At 50.8% G+C, this 24,086-nt stretch overlaps 1 protein-coding gene across 5 annotated transcripts in view; it reads left to right on the top strand.

The window, feature by feature from the left end:
- MYOM3 (myomesin 3) overlaps positions 1-24,086 on the top strand; it is a 52,958-nt gene that overhangs the window by 21,297 nt on the left and 7,575 nt on the right. For all 5 annotated transcript variants that reach the window (XM_065930060.1, XM_065930064.1, XM_065930059.1 and 2 more), the window contains 15 exons: positions 310-493; positions 3,290-3,464; positions 7,640-7,761; positions 8,136-8,323; positions 8,558-8,684; positions 9,746-9,924; positions 14,077-14,191; positions 15,350-15,506; positions 16,212-16,321; positions 17,783-17,827; positions 18,760-18,896; positions 20,563-20,707; positions 20,862-20,921; positions 21,278-21,345; positions 22,542-22,652. In XM_065930060.1, the coding sequence (XP_065786132.1) occupies positions 310-493; positions 3,290-3,464; positions 7,640-7,761; positions 8,136-8,323; positions 8,558-8,684; positions 9,746-9,924; positions 14,077-14,191; positions 15,350-15,506; positions 16,212-16,321; positions 17,783-17,827; positions 18,760-18,896; positions 20,563-20,707; positions 20,862-20,921; positions 21,278-21,345; positions 22,542-22,652 (1,923 nt within the window). The remainder of the gene's footprint in view (positions 1-309; positions 494-3,289; positions 3,465-7,639; positions 7,762-8,135; positions 8,324-8,557; positions 8,685-9,745; positions 9,925-14,076; positions 14,192-15,349; positions 15,507-16,211; positions 16,322-17,782; positions 17,828-18,759; positions 18,897-20,562; positions 20,708-20,861; positions 20,922-21,277; positions 21,346-22,541; positions 22,653-24,086) is intronic.

Below are 24,086 nucleotides of genomic sequence, written 5' to 3'. Positions count from 1 at the left end.
TGGAGTATATTTGAGGGTGAGAAATGAGAGAAAGGATCCAGGAAGGCTTCCTGGACTCTGACCTGAGCAGCGGGAAGGATGGGTGCCTTTGACTAGATGTGGGCAGCACTGGCGTGGAGGCAAGTTCAGGGTCAGTTCCCCTGAATGTGAGATGCTCCACGGACATCCAGGCAGAGACATCACGGAGGCAGGTGAATCCAAAGCTCAGGTATTGAGGGGCATCCTGGGGTGGGGAGAGAGGTTAACGAGAGCACGTGTGGGAAGAGCTCTCCCACTTAACCAACGCCAAGTTCCTCTTCTTTGTCGCAGTCGGTCATAGGCAGTGGCACCTGGGAGGCCATCAACTCAGAAACTCCTGTGAAATCCCCAAGATTCGCCCTCTTGGATCTGGAGAAAGGGAAGTCGTATGTCTTCAGAGTGCGAGCGATAAACCAGTACGGCATGAGCGATCCCTCGGAGCCCAGCGAGCCCATCGCCTTGAGGGGGAAGCCAGGTACCGGGGATGCAGGAGATGGGCGCAGGCCAAGCCAGGCCATCAGCACCAAGCCTCAGGCCCCCGGTGGTTGCAGGGACACAGCCACGTGCATTTCTCTGCTCCTGACCACTCTGCCTATCACGAAGCCGAGAAGCAACATGATCACAGGCCTGTAAGGTTTCAGACCATCAGGAATTACATTTCTCTGGGCAAGAGGCTGTTGGAAGTACAGGCATTTTTTTTCCAAATCAACAATTTGTGGGTTGCAGAATCCAGCTGGGTCCAGCACAGGAGCTATCTGTGACCAATTGCCCCTCAGGGCTAAAGGTCTCCAACCAGAGCCTGATCCCCCTCGTGCAACCAGGATTGAGCCCCTCGGCAGGCCTCTGCCCTCCCCTTGGTCCCACCCCCAGCCCTGCCTCATCAGGTGGGACCCCTCTCAATAGCAGCACAGCGTGGACCCGGGCAGGTCATTTCTGAGCTGCAAACCTTGATGTCCTCACCTGCCAAACCTACTGTTCTGGAGGTCTGGTTATCGCCCCCGCCTCTGGCTCCTTCCTGGGCCTCCCAGCAGCAGCTCCACCCTGGCCTGACTTGCCAGGGTGCCCTCTCTCCTCTGAGGCCTCTGGATTGTGGGGTCCTTCTCTCTTTGATAAGACCAGATGGGTCCCTGAAGCTGCCATCACCAATGAGCCTTTTAAGGAACCAACTGCAGCACTGCCCATCTGAGAAAAGCCTGATGTGCTGCAAGGCCTGTATGGGGAAGATTGCCAAGTCCTAGATTTGTAGTGTTCAAAAATGTAGAAAAAAGATATATATAAATATATATATATGCGCATATATTCAGGCTTCCCAGGTAGTGCTAGTGGTAGAGAACCTTCCTGCCAGTGCAAGAGATGTAAGAGATGCAGGTTCGATCCCTGCATTGGGAAGATCCCCTGGAGGAGGGGCGTGGCAACCCACTCCAGTATTCTTGCCTAGAGAATCCCCATGGACAGAGGAGCCAGGTGGGCTACTGTCCATGGGGTTACAAAGAATCAGACACAACTGACGCGACTTAGCACACGTGAACGCATATACATATTCATCGTAAGTATAAATAGATTGGTGGGCAGATGGAGTTTTTCTTTCATTCTAGTCTGGTTAACAGTTAAGGTTGATTCAGGGTCCCAGCCAGTGAGCGGTTTATGACTGGATGTGGGCAGTTTCTGAACCACAAGATAGCCTTCGGGCAAGGTTCTGGTACACTTCAGAGAAGGAAAGGAGAGGAAAAGAAGAGAGAGGAGGGGAGGAGAGGAAAAAAGAAAAGGAATTGACTTGTATTATGAAAGTGAAATTTTGTACAAAAATAGGAAAATACAAAAGAAGCAAGAGAGAAAGAGAGAATGGAAGCAAGGGAGGGAAGGAAGGAAGGAAGGAGGGGTAAGAATGCCCCACCCCCCTAAATCCCACTGGCAGGGTAACCACTGTGAGTATCCAGGTACCTGGGCTTCTTCTGGTCTTTCAACCACATGTCTACCAGTGCATCTTTTTGAAAGTCCAATCAAGCCGTATGTAGAGCTTCACATTCTACTTTTTTAAATCAAGATTATATCACAAACACATCCTCAGGTCTTGAAATCAAGATTTTAGTGTGTGAAGACGACTCCATACATGGATACCCTTAGCTCCAGTTCTTGCCCACTGGCAGAATCAGGTCTCCTGGATACATGGGGTCCCTGCGTGACCTCCTTCAAGTCTCTCCCCACCACCCAACCTTCATCCACTGCCACACTGTCCTGAGACTGAAGTTTCTGATAGGACCTTCCTGAGCCCAGGACCCCATCTCAGTACCTCCCCTGGGCCAAGAACAGAACCTGGCTCAGAGCAGGCACTCAATAGATACTGGGTTTGTGTTGGATGGATGCTGAGTTCAACCTTTGCCTGTTGACTTGAAAGGACCACTAGAATACAAGGAGAAGTGTCCAGGGGAAATGGAAGATGAGGCTCTAGAATTTAGGAGAGAGAGCAGGACTGGCAGTAAAGCCTGGGAATTCACCTGCAGAGAGGCGAGGATTGAACCCATGGGCATAGGTGGACCCTTCATGCCTTTCTTGAAAAGAGTTCAAGAAAAATGGAGCAAGTCTAGGAACTGAAACTTGGAGGAGTCTCAAATTTGGGGACAAAGGGAAGAGGGGAAAAGATAAACAGATGTGTAAGGAGTTTGAGAAATACAAAGAGTACTAGGAAGGTCCTGTATCTGACATCTACCCATTCATCCATCCATCCCTCTATTCATCCATCCATTCATCCATCCATCCATCCATTCATCCATCCATCCATCTATCCCTCCATCCATTCTCCCATCCATTCCATCTATCCCTCCATCCATTCTCCCATCCATTCATCCAGATCTCTTCATTTAACAAATCATGGCAGACCCTACTTCAAGGAACATTGTCTCAGAAAGCCATGAATGTTAACATTTCAATGGGAAACAAAAGATGTTTCCTAGAGGTTGAAGATCAACGCTGAGGAAAATTGTGAGATCTGGTGACTTCTAAGAGAGAAAGTGCCAATGAGGACTGATAAAAGAATTTTAATGAGGAAGTGGTAATGTTTGGAGGAGAGAGAGGACGTTCAGAATACAAGAGCCTGGAGCACACCTCTGGGACTAGAAAGAGCTGCCCAAAGCCCCAGGGCATGTCTGAAATGCTTGTGGCTGCCCCCAGCCACCCCCCATCCCGTGTGCGCTCCTCTCTGCCTCTCCCACACCTCTCCCCCTTCCCAGCCGTGGGACAGCATCTTCACTCAACCCATATTTCTGTGTTTTAGCCACTCTCCCGCCCCCAACACAAGTTCAAGCTTTCCGAGACACACAGACCTCTGTCTCCCTGACCTGGGATCCAGTGAAAGACAACCCAGAGCTCCTGGGTTATTACATCTACTCCCGGGAGGCAGGATCATCTGAGTGGCGAACAGTTAACAACAAACCCATCCAGGGCAGCAGGTGAGTTTGCCCGCACCCTTCCTGCCTCAGAAATAATAATGATGATGATGAAGCCTGCCATTCAAGACACGACTGGGCACAGGGCATTGTTCTAAGCTCTTTTCACACGTTAGATCATTTAGTTCTACCTGCAATCCTATGAACTGAGGGCTACTTTTTTGCTCGTCTGGCTGTTCTGGGTCCTCATTGTGATACACAGGCTTTTCTAGTTGTGGTTCACAGGCTTAGTTGCCTCATAGCACGTGGGATCTCAGTTCCCCAACCAAGGATCAAACCTGAGTCCCCTGCAGGGCTAGGCAGATTCTTTACCGCTGGACTACCAGGGAAGTCCCAAGACTACTATTTTTATTGTCATTGCACAGAGCAAACTGAGGCACAGCACGGATAAGTGGCTTGCCAAAACGTCCTTAGCCAGTGAGTAGAGGAACCAGGACAGACAGCCTCTTTTCTGGCAAACTCTCTCTTAAGGGCACGCTATTGGGAGGTAGCGGTGACTGGCTAGGTCTTGTCCTTCCAGGAGCTCAGAGACAGAGAGTCAGAGGATACAGGCCGGGAGGCCAGGCTTCGGGCTCCTCACCCACCCTCGCTCACCAGGGACCTTTGCACAGAGACCTACCCTCTCTGAACCTCAGCTCAGCCTGCCTGTCCCATCCCCATCCCCTCTGAGCTTCCCTCCTCACTCGGTGGCCTCGTCCTTGCAAGCAGAAGCCTCAGGCTTCTGGGCTCATGACGTCTCTCCATTTTGAGGCTCTGTGGGATCAGGGACTCAGTTAATGACACATATCCCCCCATTAGACCATCCCCAAGAAAAAGAAATGCAAAAAAGCAAAATGGCTGTCTGAGGAGGCCTTGCAAGTAGCTGTGAAAAGAAGGGATGGAAAAGCAAAGGAGAAAAGGAAAGATATACCCATTTGAATGCAGAGTTCCAAAGAATAGCAAGGAGAGATAAGAAAGCCTTTCTCAGCGATCAATGCAAAGAAATAGAGGAAAACAATAGAATGGGAAAGACTAGAGACCTCTTCAAGAAAATTAGAGATACCAAGGGAACATTGCATGCAAAGATGGGCTCAATAAAGGACAGAAATTGTAGGGACCTAACAGAAGCAGAAGATATTAAGAAGAGGTGGAAAGAATACACAGAAGAACTCTACAAAAAAGATCTTCATGACACAGATAATCACAATGGTGTGATCACTCACCTAGAGCCAGACATCCTAGAATGTGATGTCAAGTGGGCCTTAGGAAGCATCACTGTGAACAAAGTTAGTGGAGGTGATGGAATTCCAGTTGAGCTATTTCAAATCCTGAAAGATGACACTGTGAAAGTGCTGCACTCAATATGCCAGCAAATATGGAAAACTCAACAGTGGCCACAGGACTGGAAAAGGTCATGTTTCATTCCAATCCCAAAGAAAGGCAATGCCAAAATATGCTCGAACTACCACACAATTGCACTCATCTCACACGCTAGTAAAGTAATGCTCAAAATTCTCCAAGCCAGAACTTCCAGATGTTCAAGCTGATTTTAGAAAAGGCAGGAGAACCAAAGATCAAATTGCCAACATCCACTAGATCATCAAAAAAGCAAGAGAGTTCCAGAAAACCATCTATTTCTGCTTTATTGACTATGCCAAAGCCTTTGACTGTGTGGATCACAGTAAACTGTGGAAAATTCTGAAAGAGATGGGAATACCAGACCACCTAACCTGCCTCTTGAGAAATCTATATGCAGGTCAGGAAACAACAGTTAGAACTGGACATGAAACAACAGACTGTTTCCAAACAGGAAAAGGAGTACATCAAGGCTGTATATTGTCACCCTGCTTATTTAACTTATATGCAGAGTACATCATGAGAAACCCTGGACTGGAGGAAGCACAAGCAGGAATCGAGATTGCCAGGAGAAATATCAATAACCTCAGATATGCAGATTGACACCACCCTTATGGCAGAAAGTGAAGAAGAACTAAAGAGCCTCTTAATGAAAGTGAATGAGAAGAGTGAAAAAGTTGACTTAAAGCTCAACATTCAGAAAACTAAGATCCTGGCATCTGGTCCCATCACTTCATGGCAGATAGATGGGGAAACAGTGGCTTACTTTATTTTTCTGGGCTCCAAAATCACTGCAGATGATGATTGCAGCCATGAAATTAAAAGACGCTTACTCCTTGGAAGGAAAGTTATGACCAACCTAGACAGCATATTAAAAAGCAGAGACATTACTTTGCCAACAAAGGTCCATCTAGTCAAGGCTGTGGTTTTTCCAGTAGTCATGTATGGATGTGAGAGTTGGACTATAAAGAAAGCTGAGCATCGAAGAATTGATGATTTTGAAGTGTGGTGTTGGAGAAGACTCTTGAGAGTCCCTTGGACAGCAAGGAGATTCAACCAGTCCATCTTAAAGGAGATCAGTCCTGGGTGTTCATTGGAGGGACTGACGTTGAAGCTGAAACTCCAGTACTTTGGCCACCTGATGTGAAGAGCTGACTCATTGGAAAAGACCCTGATGCTGGGAAAGATTGAGGGCAGGAGGAGAAGGGGACGACAGAGGATGAGATGGCTGGATGGCATCATCAACTCGATGGACATGGGTTTGGGTGGAAGCCAAGAGTTGGTGATGGACAGGGAGGCCTGTCGTGCTGTGGTTCATGGGGTCGCATAGAGTCAGACACGACTGAGTGACTGAACTGAACTGAACTGTACCCCCCCATTCCATCTGATGACTGACCAGGCCCTGAGTGCACCTGTGGGCTCCCCTCACCCTGGGCTGCAAGATCATTTCACCCCAAGAAAGAGACAGGAGCTGGCGCCCCACAGGCTCACGGTGCCTCACAGTCACTCACGCTGTCACCTCTAAAGTTTGGGTTGTGGACAAATGAGCTCAGAGTCCAAGTTATCCCTGGAATGATATCTCCCCAAGGACTTGCATCCAGGTGGGCATCCCTGGGGGCTGAGCGAGAGTCACATGACAAGAGTGGCATGTTGGAAGAACGTGTCACACGTGAGAGTGGCGTGCTCCTCTGGTACATCCAGAGAGCTCATCACACATGTGTATATCTCATCAGTTACGTATGTCGGGGCCAGAAAGAGGTTAAACACAGCTGCCCAGGAGTGTTGCCAGAGGTGATGGCCTAAAGCAAGCTCAGCTGGAAGGCAGGGCCTGGTTCACCACCATGCCACGAGCTCCTCAGAAGCTGGCTCACAGGAGATGCTCAAAAAAGACTTGAGTGAACAAATAATGAATGGGCAGGCACTGTGCTGGGATTCAGGAGGCCTGGGCTATAGTCCAGGTTGTGTTTCTGATGGGCTGTGTGCTCTTGGTTCACCTCTTTCTTCCTGCAGAAGGCCTTCCCTACCTGTAAAATGAAGAAACTGGTTTGCTCCATAAGGGCCCCTCCAACCTTCCAACATTCAACTCCTTGAGGTCTACTGACCAAGAAAAGCTCCCTATAGAACAAGATTTGCTCCAAGAAAATGTTGATAAATGGAGAGGGGAAAAGAGGGTCACAATCTGGGCCTTACCAAGAAGGGACAGGATGGGAGGACATTTTTCTCTAAGCCAGAATGCCCTTGTATGTCTCTGGCTGATGATTCTCTTTGGGGGTCTTTAAAGGGACTCTATTTTAGAGTTACAACCTTTGTACAGATAAAAAGACCACTCGTGTTCCCAGGATGAGGCCCAAGGTCCTGGAGATCTACTAGATTGCTCAGTTCAGGGGTTGGCTACCTGGGCCTTCAAATGGTACCTTTCCCAAGGTATTTGCCTTTTTTTTTTTTTTATTTTGCTGCGATGGTGCACAGGCTTCTCTGTAATTGTGGCGCTCAGGCTTAGTTGCCCCGTGGTATGTGGGATCTTAGTTCCCCAACCAGGGACTGAACCCATGTCCCCTGCAATGCAAGGCAAATTCTTAACCACTGAACCATCAGGGAAGTCCCCAGCATGTTTGCACTTTAATGACAGGCTCTAGAAGTCACAGCCTTTAAAATCTTAAGGACTTCACCCTCCAGGATGCAGGCATGACTTTGGGGGCAGGGACACAGTCTTTAGGTGAGAACTGAGGACCTCCAATCCTCCCACGCTGGGAGCCACTTATCCCCCACAAGGTTGCTCTAGAAATCTCAGGGATGTCTCCAAACGTTTGGCCATCCCTGAAGGCTGCACATTTCTCTCCCAGGTTTACAATTCCCAGGCTAAGGACAGGGAAGGAGTATGAGTTCTGTATCAGGTCCGTCAGTGAAGCCGGAGTCGGGGAGAGCTCAGCTGTCACGGAACCCATCAGGGTCAAGCAGGCTCTGGGTGAGTCCACGGGGCAGGTGCAGCCTGCAAGCCTGGGGGGTGGGCAGCCGTGGCCTGGGCAGAGAGCTGGGGGCTTATCGACCATCTCTTGGAGGGTCCAATTCCAGAGGCCACAGGGCAGGAGCCTCCCTGGGGGATCAGATGCTGCCCCTGACCACCCGATCCTTTGAGAGGAGAGTAACAGTGGCCTGAGACCAGCGTGGAAGCCCAGGTGTCCTCTATGTAGCAGAATCAGAGTTTTCAAGGGACACAGCCGGCTAAGTCAGAGCCCCCAGAGGGTGGGCACCCACCAGGGGAAGCTCATTACCTCCCTTGGGCCCCACTGCCCAGTCTGGCCACCCCCGGGGAGCACTGACCCCCTTGCCTCCCTGTAGCTACACCGTCTGCGCCATATGACTTCGCCCTCCTGAACTGCGGGAAAAATGAAATGGTCATTGGATGGAAACCCCCGAAGCGGCGTGGAGGGGGCAAGATCCTGGGTTACTTCCTGGACCAGCACGACTCGGAGGAGCTGGACTGGCACGCGGTCAACCAGCAGCCCGTCCCCACCCAGGTTTGCAAGGTGAGGCTGGAAGGTGGCCACCGGCCTGAGGTTCTGACTTACGCAGGCAGAGACCAGAGGTCGGGGTTGGCGGTTCTGAGGCCGAGAGACCTCAGGCTCCTCGGCCTCCATGATCCAGCTGATTGTGGAAGGGCAGACCAATCTCACCGAACGTCCCCGCAGACCTCCTGCAGTGAGCTCGATCCTCTGTCTCCCCAGCCTCGGCCTTCACAGTCTGTGTTTCTGCTCCTCAAGGTCAGCAACCTCCATGAAGGTCACTTCTATGAGTTCCGTGCCCGGGCTGTAAACTGGGCAGGTGTTGGCGAGCTGTCGGCCCCCAGCAAGCTGTTTGAGTGCAAAGAATGGACGATGCCCCAGCCAGGTGAGCGGATGGGGGGAGCCAAAGCCCAGTACCAGTCCTCGCCTCCCTCCCCAAAGCTAACCAGTGACGATGAACACCGCCGCCCGGCTCTTTCCCCTGCCCCCTTCCACCAACGGGCCATGTAATCTTATCCACAGACAGTCTTAACCCAGGCAAGTCAAGAGCCCTGCCTGACCTTGGCCATTGACGGGCCCTGCACCCCCGCCCAAATTACTCTCCAGCTCAGCACTCCGTCTGAACTCTGATTCTCACCACAGACCAATCTCAAGCCCCAAAGGCACACGGCTAGGTGACCCACTCATTCCAGCTTGCCCAGCACTTTCCCCGCATTATCATCAAAAGTGTCATGTGCAGTCCTGGACAGAGTCACATCAACATCCTCACAAGGTAGCCCTGCACCTCCCACTCAGGAAGGGAGGACTCCAGCCTCCCACCTTTCTGTTTAGCTCAGTTCTGTTTTCTGCACAAAGCTTTTACCTGAATGGCTGATAGTCACTCTGTGTGAGGCTTGAGACAACATTATAAACAATTGATACTTACTGGGTACTAACAATAAGGTGTATTGACACCTCTCATCAATTCTGTCATTAATGCTCGGAGCAGCACTCTTTTATAAGAACTATTATTATCCCCATTTTACAGATGAGGAGTCAAGAACATAGAGGTAAAGTAACTTGCCCAGAGTCCGCATAGCCTGAAAGGCTGGAGCTGGGACCTGAACCCCACACCTAGAGCTTCCACATTAAAGACTGAAATGACAAAGAGATCAAATGGATGAACGCTGTGTGAGGGGTGGGAATGAGGAAGATCAGGGATGTTTCCCAAAGGAAGTGCTACTGAGCACTGAAGAGTTAACTCTATGTCCGAGCCAGACCAAGCTTTGCCATGAAGCCAAAGCAGGCCAGGTCTCCACCGGCCCTGTGCGGTCACTTCCAGACCTGGGAGGGACTGAAAGATGGACAAGCTTGCTGACTTACCACCCGCTTGCCTCCTGACTGTGTGGCTGGCATTTGGCTATCTGGCTGGGTGCCTGGCTGCTCATCTCCTTCTCTCACCCGCAGGGCCCCCGTACGACCTGCGCGTGTTTGAGGTGCGGGCCACCTCCCTGATGCTGACGTGGGAGCCCCCTCTCTACCAAGGGGCTGGACCTGTCACGGGCTACCGCATCAGTTTCCAGGAGGAAGGCTCTGAGCAGTGGAAGCCAGTCACTCCAGACCTCATCTCTGGCACCCACCTGAGGGTGAGTCTCCACCCTGCCTCAGGGTGCAGCCGGCCTACAGAACATCAGAGCTGGACCGGCCCTCAGAGGTCACTGCCCTCACTTACTGGCAGCAGAAGATCACAAACGGGGTGCGGCTCAGCCAGGGTCACACAGCGAGCTGGCAGGAGGTCTGGCTGGCAGGTTGGCCTTAACTTGCTCTGTGCTGAGTAGACTCCTCCCTAAAACCTCACTTGTAATCAGCAAGCTGTAGCAGCATTTGCGTGTGCATATCCCTCTTTAAAACACTTAGCTATTATTTACTTTTGGCTATGCTGGGTCTTTGTTGCTGAGAGTGGGTTTTCTCTAGGTGCAGAGAGCAGGGGCTACTCTCTAGTTGTGGGGCACTGGGTTCTGACTGCAGTGGTCTCTCTTCCTGCCAAGCATGGGCTCTAGGGCGTGTGGGCTTCAGTACTTGCGGCACATGGAGCTTAGTCGCTCTGTGGCATGCGGAATCTTCCCGGACTAGGGATTGAACCCATGTCTCCCCCATTGCTGGATGCATTCCACCCATTGTACCGCCAGGGAAGTCCTTGATATGCACATCCCTTAAGCTAGGAATTCTGCTTCTAGGACTGAACTGTAGAGAAACAATTAGTCAAATGTGCAAAGACCTCGGGGCAGTGATTCTCATTGTAGTGTTGCTTATAAAGGCGAAAGCTGGAAACAACTTAAACGTCCATCAGTAGTGGGTTTCTTTAAACAGATCACGGTGTATCCTTAATGCGAACTCAGTGCCAGGGAGTGTAAAGACTGTGGTAGTTTAAGGAGCAGTAATAGTATATACAACAAGGTAGAGCGACATGTAAGTTTTGACATGAAAATATATCCATCATATGTGGCTTAAAAAATGCACAATACAGAGCAGGACATTTATATGTCAGATAACATTTAATATGGGCTATATTTTATTTACCCTGGTGGCTCATGGGTAAAGGACCCACCTGCAACGCAGGAGACGAAGATTTGATCCCTGGTTTGGGAAGACCCCCTGGAGGAGGAAATGGCAACCCACTCTAGTATTCTTGCCTGGGAAATCCCATGGACAGAGGAGCCTGGCGGGCTACAGAGCATGGGGTCACAAAAGAGTCAGACATGACAGAGCAACTGAGCACATACATGTGATATATGTATATCATGTTGTATATTAATGAACATATATGCATACACATATTCCCTGGTGTGGCTCAGAAGGTAAAGCGTCTGTCTGCAATGTGGGAGACCTGGGTTTGATCCCTGGGTAGGGAAGATCCCCTGGAGAAAGAAATGGCAACCCACTCTAGTACTATTGCCTGGAAAATCCCATGGACAGAGGAGCCTGGTGGGCTACAGTCCATGGGGTCGCAAAGAGTCAGACACGACTGAGCAACTTCTCAATGCATATACATGTTTCTTAATTTAAATGAGAAGCAAATTCTAGACTGTTTAGATAAATAATAAATCCAGCAGAATCACTGGTTTTATTCACCTGTGGAGGTTGTTTTGATTTCCTCACGTGTAGAAGGGAAAACACAAATAATGCTCTTCTGTCATAACAAGGACAACTCACGAATATTTGTCTTGTCAGAAAACAAAGGTGTCCACTGAAGCCTCTTGGTGGTGATTTAGTCACTAGGTCATGTCCAGCTCTTGGGACTCCATGGACTGCAGCCCACCAGGCTCCTCCATCCATGGGATTCTCCAGGCAAGAATACTGGAGTGGGTTGCCATGCCCTTCTCCAGGGGATCTTCCCAACTTAGGGATTGAACCCAGGTCTCCTGCACTGTAGGCAGATTCTTTAATAACTGAGCTACAATGGAAGCCTATAGCATTCTTAGCAGACACAAATTACTAACAGACAATCCACAGACTTCCAGACAGTAGTATCTGTTTCTGAAGCCAGCATGTCTCACAGGCCTCCTTGGTTTAAGGAAAGTTCCATGAGATGTATTTAATTTTATTTTCTGCAGCTCTAAGGAGAGAGGGAGTATTTTCTCCAACTCATTTTCCCGAGGCATCTTTCACCAGCAGGCAGGAAGGTGTGTGGGTTTCAACACCACAAGTGAACACTCTGTTAGCACCAACAGGAAAGAAAAGCATGCTCGAGAGGCCCAAAACAATGTGGGAAGAAGATGCTAGCAAGCAGAATATGGTACATGTTGCATTTCAGCATGGTTTGAGTGCTAAGTCGCTTTAGACATGTCCAAATCTTTAGGACCCCATGGACTGTAGCGTGCCAGACTCCTCTGTCCATGGGATTTCCCAGGCAAGAATACTGGAGTGGGTTGCCATGCCCTTCTCCAGGGGATCTTCCCTACCCAGGGATCAAACCTGCATCTCTTACATCTCCTCATTACCAAGAGGGTTCTTTATCCCTAGCACCACCAGGGAAGCCCTCAATGTGGTTTACATGCATTTAATACAAGTACTAATGGATTTTTATAATATTGTCAATTTTTTGGTCATCTCTAGGGAATACCAGGGAATTCAGGAATACCAGGAGAGCCTTCACTTTATATTCTTTTCTATTACTTTAATATTTCCCCCAAGCATGCATTTTCTTTCATAATTGGAAAAATAAAAATATTTAATTTTGAAACAATAATATTAAGGCTATCTAAGACTGAATTCCAGAGGGATGAGAGTCCATGGGATGCGCTGAGATTCTGCAGCTGCTGCCCCCCTGTGGTAGAGTCAGCCAATGCTGGACATCTGACCCTCGAGAGCCACAGAGACGGTTCATCTCTCTGCTCTCCAGGGTCAGGGAGCTTCAGTGACTTGGCACCATTTCTGTGTGTGGATGATTGGCCAGCATTCACTCAGCACTTCTGGACACCTCCTTAGTGCCAGACTGGGAACTAGATCCTGGATGTAAAAAGCTCAAGGCTCAAATCACAGTCCTTGGGGAACAAGCAATTAAAACACTGTATGCCATACAATCGAGGCAGGTTCAAGGGGTTCTGGGTGCTCCAAGGAGGAAGATAAGAGACCCTTCCTGGACTTGTCCCATCTGCCACGCTGAGTGGCTGAGGATGAGTTGGAGTTGCTAGACCAAGAGGAAGGGAGGGCATTCCAGACAGAGGGCACTGCAAGGGCAAAGGCAGAGAGGCATGAGGCAATGTGATGCGCGGGGGTCCCTGAGGAGTCAGGGGGTGGAGGGGGCACAGAGGGGAGGAGGAAGACAGAAGGCTGAAGAACGTTGGATGAGGAAGACTTTGGTATGAAGCCACAAAATCTGACGTTCACCCCAAAGGCCACTCAAAGAGTTAAGTGTAATCAGACTGGCATCTTGGAAAGATTGGTAGAGGGAAATATAGACCAGGAAGATGGGTCTAGAGGCAGAGGCACCATCTAGGAAACTGTTGCGCTAATCAACAGTGAAAGAAATAACACTTTAATCAAGGCATGGCTGGGACACGGAGAGGCCACATTCAGGAAGCATTAGAGGGACCTCCCTGGTGGTGCAGTGGGTAAGAATCCACCTGCCAATGGAGGGGACATGGGTTCAGCCCCCAGTCCGGAAAGATTCCACATGCCACGGAGCAACTAAGCCCACGGACCACAACTACTGAGTCTGCACGGTCCAGAGCCTGTGCTCCGCAACAAGGGCGCCCACCGCAGTGAGAAGCCCAAGCCCTGCAGCTAGCGAGCAAGCCCTGCTCGCCGCCACCGGAGAAAGCCCACGTGCAGCAGCAAAGACCCCGTGCAGCCAAACATCAATCAGTAAATTAAAAAGAAAGAAACGTTAGGGAAATAAAATGGGAACTTTGGTGATGAGAGGTGTGGGGCTCAAGAAAAAGATGTCAAAGGTGATCCCCAAGCTTCTTTCCGGGGTGACGGTTGGAGGAGAGGTGGCGGGCCCAGGAGGAGAAAGAGTTTTCTTATTGGCAAGCTGATGGTAAGCTAAGCTCTGAGCAGATGGAGTTCCGGGCGTCACAGGCATGGGAGGTAATCTCAGTGGAGATGCCTGTTTGAAGCTGGAACTCGGGAAAGCGACATGCCCCCAGCCTGTCCCCACCCCCGGGCAGCCTGCCCCCCACCCCCTGGGGGGTGGATGGTGATCAGTCAATCCCCTGCAGCCCTTAGCCAGAGCTGCAGGAAGGACGGGCCTCTGCCATCCTCAGGGCTCACTCTTATTCCCCCCTTTTCTCCAGATTTCTGATTTGCAGCCAGGGAAGACCTACGTGTTCCAGGTACAGGCTGTGAACTCAGCGGGCCCAGGGCAGCCATCCATGCCCACCGACCCAGTACTCCTGGAGGACAAGCCAGGTAGGGAGAGTCGGAGGGGAGGATCCGCAGCAGGAAGACAGACCGGCTGGGCCTCCCTTCCCCCCACACCCCTTCCTGCCCATTTCTCTCCCAGCCCCCACTCTCCTTTATTTCTGTGGGATCCTGAGACGGATCCTGAGATCTGAACACACGGTCTCCTTCCACGTCATGGGTCCTCCATCCCAGATACGCCACGTTCCTAAACTCTTAAAACTCTTCGTGGATATTTAAAATAATAGCCAGCTGCATTTCAGATACACCGTGTGACTCTGCCTGCCTTGCGGTCACAGGTCCCTCCTGGAGTCCCCTCCTACCACACAGGCCAGATGCTATGGCGGGTCCTTACACTGTCTGACCCTCCCAACAAGCCTTTGAGAGAGCTGTCGTTGTCCCCACAATTTTTTAAATTTTTATTTATTTATTATTTTTGGCTGCACTGGGTCTTCGTTGCTGCTCGAGGGCTTTCTCTAGTTGCAGCGAGCGGGGGCTACTCTCTAGTTGCTTCGTTGTGACACATGAGTTTAGTTGCCTCACAGCATGTGGGATCTCCCTGGACCAGGGCTCAAACCCGTGCCCCCTGCATTGGCAGGCGGCTTCTTAACCCCTGGACCACCAGGGAAGCCCTCATTGTCCCCACTTAAGAACAGATTTTGTTGTAGCTCGGAGAAGTTAAATGACCAAGTCACATAGCTCGTGTACGACGGAATTGCTCAGTTCTTCCCACTATAAAGTGTGTTCTTTTCCCATTCTTTTAATTATTCATTCATTCAGCAAGTATCTGATGACACCCACATTGCACTGGGGACGAGGCAGTGATGAGACAGCAAGGTTCCCGCTCTAGTGATGGGAGTGGGGACGGATGGACAGTAAACAAGTAAATGATGAAAAAGTCAGTGATAAGGGCAATAAAGGAAATAGGGTGATAGGGTGGGGTGGGCGTTACTTTAGCCAGAGTAGTCAAGAAGGGCCTCCCGGAGGAGGTGACATTTGAGCTTAGAAAGAGCCTGATCATGCAACACCTTGGAGGCCACAAGAGTCTAGAGTTATAATTTTATTCGAGTGCAGTGGGCAGCTAGTGGAGGTTTTAAGCAGGGAACAGGCCTTACCTGGTTTATTATTTCTAAATGTCTGGTACCCGCCATTGAATCCTGCCCTCAGATGCCCGGGAGATCGAGGTTGGTGTGGACGACGAGGGCTTTATCTACATGGCTTTTGAAGCCCCAGAGGCCCCCGACTCTGCCGAGTTTCAGTGGTCCAAAGACTACAAGGGCCCGCCGGACCCAGAGAGGGTCAAGGTCGAGGAGCAGGCTAACAGGTAAGTGAGGGGGGGGGCACACCTAGGGCACACCTAGGGATGTTACCGGGCGAGTGGGCCAAAGCTCGCAGGTGAGACCACCTGGAAGGACCCCCGATGATGAGCTTGAGGGGGCTGCATGCTCTCCCGTGGAGGATGCTGACTGCCACCTCGGGGAGAGGTGAGGGAGGGGGCAACAGACGGGCTGAAATGGTGACCCTCATCTGGAGATCTTCTTCTGTAAGAAAAGTGCCTCTATGTGGGTGCTTCCAAGGAGACGCTCAGGATTTGGTTTCTAGCCTGGGTACCAGCAACTTGCTCTTGGACGTTCTCTGGGCTCAGCTTCCTCATCAGTAAAAGAGGGGTTAGGATGTCCAGGGCCTCCAGGCCTTGCTCCTCCATCCGTAGCAGCTCTGGCTTCGGCCCCATCCGGCAGGAGACAAAGCTAATGACTTGAGCCCAAGGAGAGGCAGGCCTGGGGGATGTGGCCAGTATGAAGATGGTTCCAGAGAGGCTGGCCAGCAAGGGCCATTGAGGATGGCAGGCCAGACTGGCTCCGGGCAGGGGACCCTGGAAACGTGTAAGGAGGCAGACACCCCTGCTTCCTGGCTTGGCCAGGGTCTGGGTCTGGGATGCAGGACTTCCAAGGCCAACCCAGACTCCCCAGCTCCCAGGCTTCCAGGGCACAAGTCCCCTCTCAGAGCCTCTGCTCTGCTGTCTCTGCAGATCCAAGATCATCCTGAAAGATCCCGGCCTCGAGGATTTGGGTACCTACTCGGTGGTGGTCACAGATGCTGACGAAGACATCTCAGCAAGCCACACACTGACAGAGGATGGTGAGGCCCATCTCCGCCGCCACCCCAGAGAGACAGACCCAGAGTACCAAACACAGATAGCCCAGAGGCCAGCAAGAAGCCACAAAAACGAGTAAAGCAGAGATTTCTAGCGAAGTAGGTCCTCACCCACCCACTCGGTCAGCCGATCCATGAGTAAGTGTCTGTTGAGCTCTGACCACATGCCAGAAGGCATCCCAGGCACTGAATTGCATCAGCGAACTCTGCTGGCAGAAATCCCTGCCTGATGGAGCTCACACTACTCTCTTCTCTCTCTTTCCTTTTTCTACTTTTGATAAAAGCAAAGGTCCCAGTGAATTATTTCACTTCCTTCCATAGCCTAAAAAAACAACAGTGTAAGTGGAATGATAAACTGCCAAAGGCAGTTAGTCTAAGAGGTGAGGATGGCCACAGGCAGCAGTGCGGGCCGCGGCCACCAGAGAGGGGAGGCTGGGCCTAAAGCCATCGTCCAGGAGACTCACCCTCTGCTGTCTCCATAGCAACTGGGACAGCCACGGTACTCCCTGCTGAATGCACAGGGGGCCCTTTGATTTTGTTAAGACACAGTAGCCAGGCGGGTCCAGATTTCTATTCCAGTTCCACAATTTCCTGGCTGCTTGACCTTGGACAAGTCATGATCCCTCTCTGAGCCTCAGTTTTCTCACCTGTAAAAGGGGGGTAATAATCCCTGATACCCCAAGTGAAACAACGATGTTATGCAGATACACTTACATGACTCCTTGCAAGCTAAAGCCAACCACAAAAGCATAAAACCATCCACAAAAGCAGTGGGGTTTGTTTTTTGGTTTGGGATTGGATGCTTGCCATGTGCCCAGACTCACCCTACTCTGTACTCTAAGTTTACAAGGGACAATGAGATATGGGCTCTGCCTCTCCCAATTCATTCATGCAACGCGTATTTATTGAGCACCTGCTATGTGCCAGACACCCATGTAGGTCCGGAGCTCAGTTTAGCAGGAGAGACAAGCCTAACACAAAGAAGCAGTTAGCGATGAGACAGCACTGTGCCGACCTGCCCCAGACATGTGTCGCCTGAAGCAGTCATTGGAGGGGCCAGACCCTCCGATTCTAGGACAGCACGTTGCAGTGGATTAACACGGGGGCTCAGGAGGCAGACCGTAATGCTCACCCCACAGCATGGTGTGAGGATCACAGAGAGCCTGGCAGACAGCAGTTGCTTCTCGGGGGAAGTGGCACTTGATCAGGCCTTGAAAGACATGAAAATAAGCCATTGCAGGGGGTCCTACAGCAACCCCTGCAGCCCCCTCGGTGCCCCAGAGCCAAGGCTCGCAATAGTCATCATCAACCTCTTTGGTAACCAAGTGACCATGAGCTGAGTCTCAGGACTTTCACCCAGTGTGGATGCTAGCAAGGTTCCCATGACCCGCTCTGGCCCGGGTATCTCATTCTCTTTGGTTTCTTCCTTGCTCCTCCCTGTCCCAGAGCTGAACAAGCTGAAGAAGTTGAGCCATGAGATCAGAAACCCAGGTAAGTGGTCCAAGCCGCCAGACTTGGGCAGTCATGCCAGGCCCACTGGGGTGTCCTGAGCAGAGCTGAGTCAGCCAAGAGCCAGGCACTAGCTGGTGGGGGGTAGGGGAGAATGGGGTCATCTTGGGGCTGGAGGGTCAGACACCCAGGGAGTCCTCAGTCCGTAAAGAGAAAAGAATGGCCAGCAGGGAGCATGTGGGGTGCAAGGGAGGGCAGAGCGAATGGTTTCTTCTTCCTCTTGGACTGTGGATCATCTAAACCCCTGCTTTCCCCCACTGGCCAGGAGTATGTTTGTAGTCCCTGTGGCAAGGGTCACAAACTTGGGTGTATACTGGAATCACCCCGGGAGCTTTTCAAAATCCAAATGCCCAGGCCATGCCCCAGATAAATCAGAATCTCTGGAACTGGAGCCAGATAGTGTTTTGAAAGTTCATGGATGCAATGTGGGATCCTGGATTGTATCCCACACCGGAAAAAAAAAATCATATTAGTAAATAGTGCCAAAATTTGAACAATCTGTAGAATGGTATCAATATTAATTTCCTGGTTTAAAAAAATATAGAGTGATTTGGGAAAGTTCAGGATACTGAAATTTTCTGTTTTTGCAACATTTTGCAAGTCAATTCATTTCTAGATGAAACAAAATAAATGAAATTACATGTTTTTTTAAAAGTCCTTACATTTCTGGTGTCCAGCCAGGGTGAGAAGCATGGCCTCAAAGCCGTAGAAGGAGGGGGAATTCCCTGAGATGAATTCAATCTCGGGTGACCAAATGTGGGAAACCCTCCCCAGACCCTCACCCTAGTTATGTCTCCACCAGACTCTGAAGCACTTTGCACGTGGCCTGTCCGTGCTGCGCTCAAGGTGGGGCTGTCGGGAGTGGGGAGGGGAGGAGGGTGCCCTGCCCACCCCTCCTGTCCTCTGCCTCCCAGTGATCAAGCTGATCTCCGGCTGGAACGTTGAAATCCTCGAACAAGGAGAGGTGCGGCTTTGGCTGGAAGTGGAAAAGTTGTCTCCGGCAGCTGAGCTGCATCTAATCTTCAACGAGAAGGAAATCTTCAGCTCACCGGTAAGTGGGGGCTCAGCATCCCTGAGTGAGGTCCCTGGCCCAGGAGGTGGCCTCGCAGGCAGTGGTCTCTACCAGCCAGCACCGCCCCCTAGCGGACACTTCAGAAATAGCCACCTGCTTCAGCTGTCACAGTGAAGGAGTCGGAGTGGAGACATCTGGATTTTAGTACCTGGGGGACGGGGGGCAGGGATGCTAGACATTTACCAATGCAAGGGACACTCCCACAAAGAATTTCCCATGCTCCTCACAATTTTTGAGTATCCTGACAAACATTCGTAAGATGAAAAACCTACATTCATTCTTGTGATTATCCAAGCCCAGATCCTAACTCTGAGACAGAAACACAAATTTTTCAAATTTTTTTGCAGTGTTGATATACACTGATAGATTTTATTCTATTAGCCCCGTTACCTGTTCTCTTTTATTCATTTCCCTGTTCTTGTACAGAATAGTTTTCGTTTGCTTTGACTTGCAAGATCTCAGTTCCCTGACCAGGGATTGAATCCGGGCCACTAGACCACCAGGGAATTCCCCCATACAGAATAGTTTTAATCTTTTTGCTATTCTAACTTCTCTTAAGTTAAAATGAATTCACTGTAAGTCATGAAGCACCCATGAGTGATATGAGTTTCTGTGTATTGAAAAACATTACTTTCATTTCCTCTTCCTGTTATAGTTGTGGTGTTACATTGCTTTTTAAAAATTTTCATGTGCAGTAAGTTGTATTAATTGAACCATATAAGTTGCCCATACTCAACTGTTTTTACTTACAAAGATGCCAATTTCAATCTCATGAGAGATTTAATCATAAAACGATCTTATTTGTGAATTCCACTTCCAGATGGCCAACTGGCCATCGTTACATATATGTTATCAAGAGAGGAGCTGTTTCTGACAGAGGAGAAAGAACCCGAGGCTAGATGTCAGAAGGTTCCTGTTCATCTCCTGTGGGTTGTGTGCCTCTGGGCAGTTCTCCTCACCTGTTTGTGCCTCAGTTTCTGCATCTGTACAATGGGGTTGGTTGCCCCAGGATCAGGAGGAACAATTGAGAAAACAGAGAAAGTTTTGCATAAAGTCAAAGCACGCATGACTTTGGCTCATGATAGAGGAAGTGTAACAAAGTCTGGACTCAGCACACAGCACTAAGACTGTAGAAAAACAAAATAAAACTAGCAGTTCCCTCAAATCATACATACAAGTGAAGCCAGGGGGGATAAGGCCCTAAATGTGGAAAACAAAACGTTTTGAAAATTGTTAGAATGTGACAAAATATAAACAAGTATTAACTCTGGGTAGCAGACACACAGGATTTTTATAGTACCCTTTATAATTTTATGGGAAATTTTGTCTATTAAACTGCAAAAAAAAAAAAAAAAAATGTAGACAATAACTAAAAAAGTATGGCACAGTAGGAGATTGGGGGATTATTAGTAACTGAAATTGACTCTGGCGCAAGATTCTCCTGCGCCGGCGGGGCCCCAGGGTGTTCTCAGGAGCCGGGTGTGTCTATACACATGAAGGGAGGTACCCAGGACCCCTTCCCCAAACCTGAAGACTTCTAACTTTACCACCCCAAGTCCAACTACACCCCGATTTGCACCCTACAACACACATTCCCTATAATTGGAAGACAGCAGAACAAACTCTCGTGTTTCCTTCTCCCCAGAACCGCAAAATCAATTTCGTCCGAGAGAAGGGCCTGGTGGAAGTGATCATCCAGCATTTGACCGAGGACGACAAAGGGTCGTACACGGCTCAGCTCCAAGACGGAAAAGCCAAGAACCAGATCACCCTGGCGCTGGTGGACGACGGTCAGCCGTGCCCCGGGCCCCGCCCCGCCCCAGGCCCCGGCCTCAGCTCTCAGCCCTGGGGTCCCTCCTGGTCCATCCAGACGCCCCCCTAGCCCACTCCCCGGACCTGCGCCCCTGGCTCACGTCAGTTCCCCCCCACCCGCTGTGTTCACAGAGTTCGACAAACTTCTAAGGGCGGCAGATGCTAAGAGAAGAGACTGGAAGAGAAAACAGGGTAAGACCTGCTGGGACCCTCGTCCACTGGCGCCGGGAAACCGCCGGACAAGTGGGTTAATAGACCCCTCTGCCCTGCTGGGGCCCCGAGGGAGGGCCACTGCCGTTTGATCCAGTGCTGTGCTCGTGCCAAAACTTGCCCAAGCCCGAGAGTGAGCGCCTCCTTAAATTCTGCACCCCGGGGGCCTCCCTCGCCGCACCCCAGGCCCCTCCTGGGTAGCGGCGGGATCCCAGCATCCGAGGGGCCTTTGGGCCTCAGGCGCCCCGCCCCAGGTGCCTTCCCCCATCTCGCCACCAGGTGGCGCGCGAGCGGATCCTGGCGCTCTGACCGCCGGGCGTGTCGCTGTGCCCTCGCAGGTCCGTATTTCGTGGAGCCTCTGCAGTGGAAGGTCTCGGAGGACTGCCAAGTGCTGCTGACCTGCAAGGCAAAGCCTCGCCCCCGCCTCCAGCCCTGCCCCCGGGCCACGAGGGCCCAGACCCGTGGTTTTCCCCAAGCCCAGTGGCTGTCTTCAGATTGGAGGCGGGAGGGGAAGGGGACGACAGAGGATGAGATGGTTGAATGGCATCACCGACTCTATGGACATTGAGTCTGAGTAAACTCCGGGAGTTGGTGATGAACAGGGAAGCCTGGCGTGCTGCAGTCCATGGGGTCGCCAAGAGTCGGTCTTGCCCCACCCCCGGGAAACTGCACACCCCGCGCTAAGCCTGGTCCCAAGCAGGGGAAGTAGCCCCAGGCATTTTGCCTTTAACCGGGAAAACAAAAGCCCAGGGAGCAGAGTCGGGGTGAATTAGAGTGCGCTGGGTAAGCCATAAGCTAGGTCTCCTAGCTGCTCTGGGGGAGAGTCCGGAGGCCAGGAGTCTGGGAGAAAGAGAGCGCTCTGTAGATTAAGGGGAAGTCCCTGCGTCCCGCCAGACACTCTGCCCAGCGATTTATAGCATTATTTGATATCTACTTCACAACCATCTGTGAGGGAGGCGTCAAGATCCCCGCTTTAGGATGAAAAAACAAGTGAGGAAGTAGCTCAAGACCGCAGAGCAAGAGGCAGAGCCTGGAGCCAGGGTTTACCCGAGTGTGTCTGACTCCAGAGCTGGCGCCACTGTTTCGCAGCACCCTGCAGCCTTGCAGATAACTAGGGGAGGGCGCACGCCCAGAAGGGCATACGTTCAGCAAACGTAAGCACTCTGCAAGCCCTGGGCCTACAAGAATGAAGACGTGGTCTCCTTAGGCCTCCAGGATCCCACAGTCCAAAGCAAGAGCCTGTGAAAACAGCATACCTGGTGTTGTGATGGAGACATACATGAAATTGATTATTCATGATAGGGGGCACTCTGGGGTGCAGAAAGGAAGGCTTCCTGGAGGAGGTAACACAGGTATTTACAAAGAAAAATAGGGTAGGGAAGGGATCAAGAAGCAGAGGGAATGCCGTTAGCAAAAGTCCAGAGTTCAGATGCCATCAGAGAAGACATACTGTGTGAGGAAGTGGTTGGCTGAGAGTTAGGGGGAGAGCAAGGGGGGCGGGGGAGGGGGAAGTCATTTTTTGTAAAAGAAAGTTCAGATGAACTGGGTCTTCACTTAAAAGAGAAAGCCTGAAGGAGTCTCCTCACTCGTGACCTTCCTCAGGTGACCAACACCAAGAAGGAAACCCGCTTCCAGTGGTTCTTCCAGAAGAGAGAGTTCCCCGCGGGTCAGTACGACCCGCAGACTGGAGCAGGGCTTCTCTGCATCGAAGAGGTGAGCAGAGCCCTGACCTGAGAGCTCATGGAGCTGCGGGCCAGGAGCACTGGGCAGGGAGTCAGGACCAGGGCGAGGCGAGTGAGGCACTAACCTCATGCACGCACTTTCAGGGGGCACCAAAAAGCTCAGTAATCAAGATAAACAATATTTTAGGCAATAAGTAAGTAAAGTCGCTCAGTCGTGTCCGACTCTTTGCGACCCCGTGGACGGCAGCCTACCAGGCTCCACCATCCATGGGATTTTCCAGGCAAGAATACTGGAGTGGGTTGCCAGTTCCTTCTCCAGGGGATCTTCCTGACCCAGGGATCAAACCCAGGTCTCTGGCATTGCAGGCAGACACTTTACCATCTGAGCCACCAGGGAAGCCCTTTTCAGGCAATAGTAAGAATCAGATTAATGCCAAAATAGAAGACCATGGGGGAAAACAATACCAAAATTGTAAATAAAGACAGGCTCGGTCATACTGATTTTTCCTTTTCATTGGATTCCAGTCCTGGCCCTGCCCCTGACTGTGTGGCCCTGGGCTAGTCACTGTCCCTCTCTGACCTCAGTTTTCACCTGTAACATGAGAGGGTCAGGCAGGATGCTATCTCAGAGATTCCTTCCTGCTGCTGCAGCCTGAGATTCAGGGCAGGAAGACTGTCTCCATGGGAGGCAGTTCTGGGCAGAGCAAAGCAGGCCTGGAGCTTGCCTCTTCCATCCACTTCCTCCCCATGGCCCTCAGAGGAGTGTGACCTGGTTAAGATAGAAATACAGAGCTCATTCTTAAATAGTCAATGTTTTTCTGCCCTGCCACTGATTTCTGTGGCCCGTGTGCCAAGGAGCACTGCGCAAATGCAGGTTTGCTGACAAGGAAAGAACTAATGATGTCAGGGTCCTCGCCCAAATCTCAGCCAAAATAATGAGAACTCAGCCTTTGTCATTACCGTGCAGGCCCTTCCACAGGGCTTGACATCAAGGAGGTGCTTAACTGCCACTGAGTCTTGTCATAATCATCTGGCCTATTGGTGTGAGAACTTTCTGGCTTCCAAAAAGTTATCTCCCTTGATCCTCGTGGAAACTGTAGCATGTTGTCAGGGCAAAGTTTATGCCACCATTTTACAGATGCATAAACTGAGACTCAGGGGGTGTAAGTACCAAGATGCAAAGCTGGAGAGTGGACCCAAAAGTCCCTCCAATCACCCTCCACAGAATGTGGCTGGGGCTTTGGAGCGTTCACTGAAGCAGCGGGGAGGGAACAGAGGAGAGGACTGTTGGGGTTTCAGTCCTTTGATCCCCAGGTTAAGAGATGCTTCTTGAGGAGTGGGATAGGATGGGTGGGAGGTTCGCGAGGGAGGGGGCGTATGTATACCTATGGCTGATTCATGTGATATATGGCAGAAACCAATACAATATTGTAAAGCAACTATCCTCCAACTAAAAATAAATATT

The sequence above is a fragment of the Muntiacus reevesi genome, chromosome 3 (assembly GCF_963930625.1).
Source record: "Muntiacus reevesi chromosome 3, mMunRee1.1, whole genome shotgun sequence".
Classification (NCBI taxonomy): domain Eukaryota; kingdom Metazoa; phylum Chordata; class Mammalia; order Artiodactyla; family Cervidae; genus Muntiacus; species Muntiacus reevesi.
Note: the sequence above shows the minus strand (reverse complement) of the source record. Positions and strands in the feature narration are given on the sequence as shown.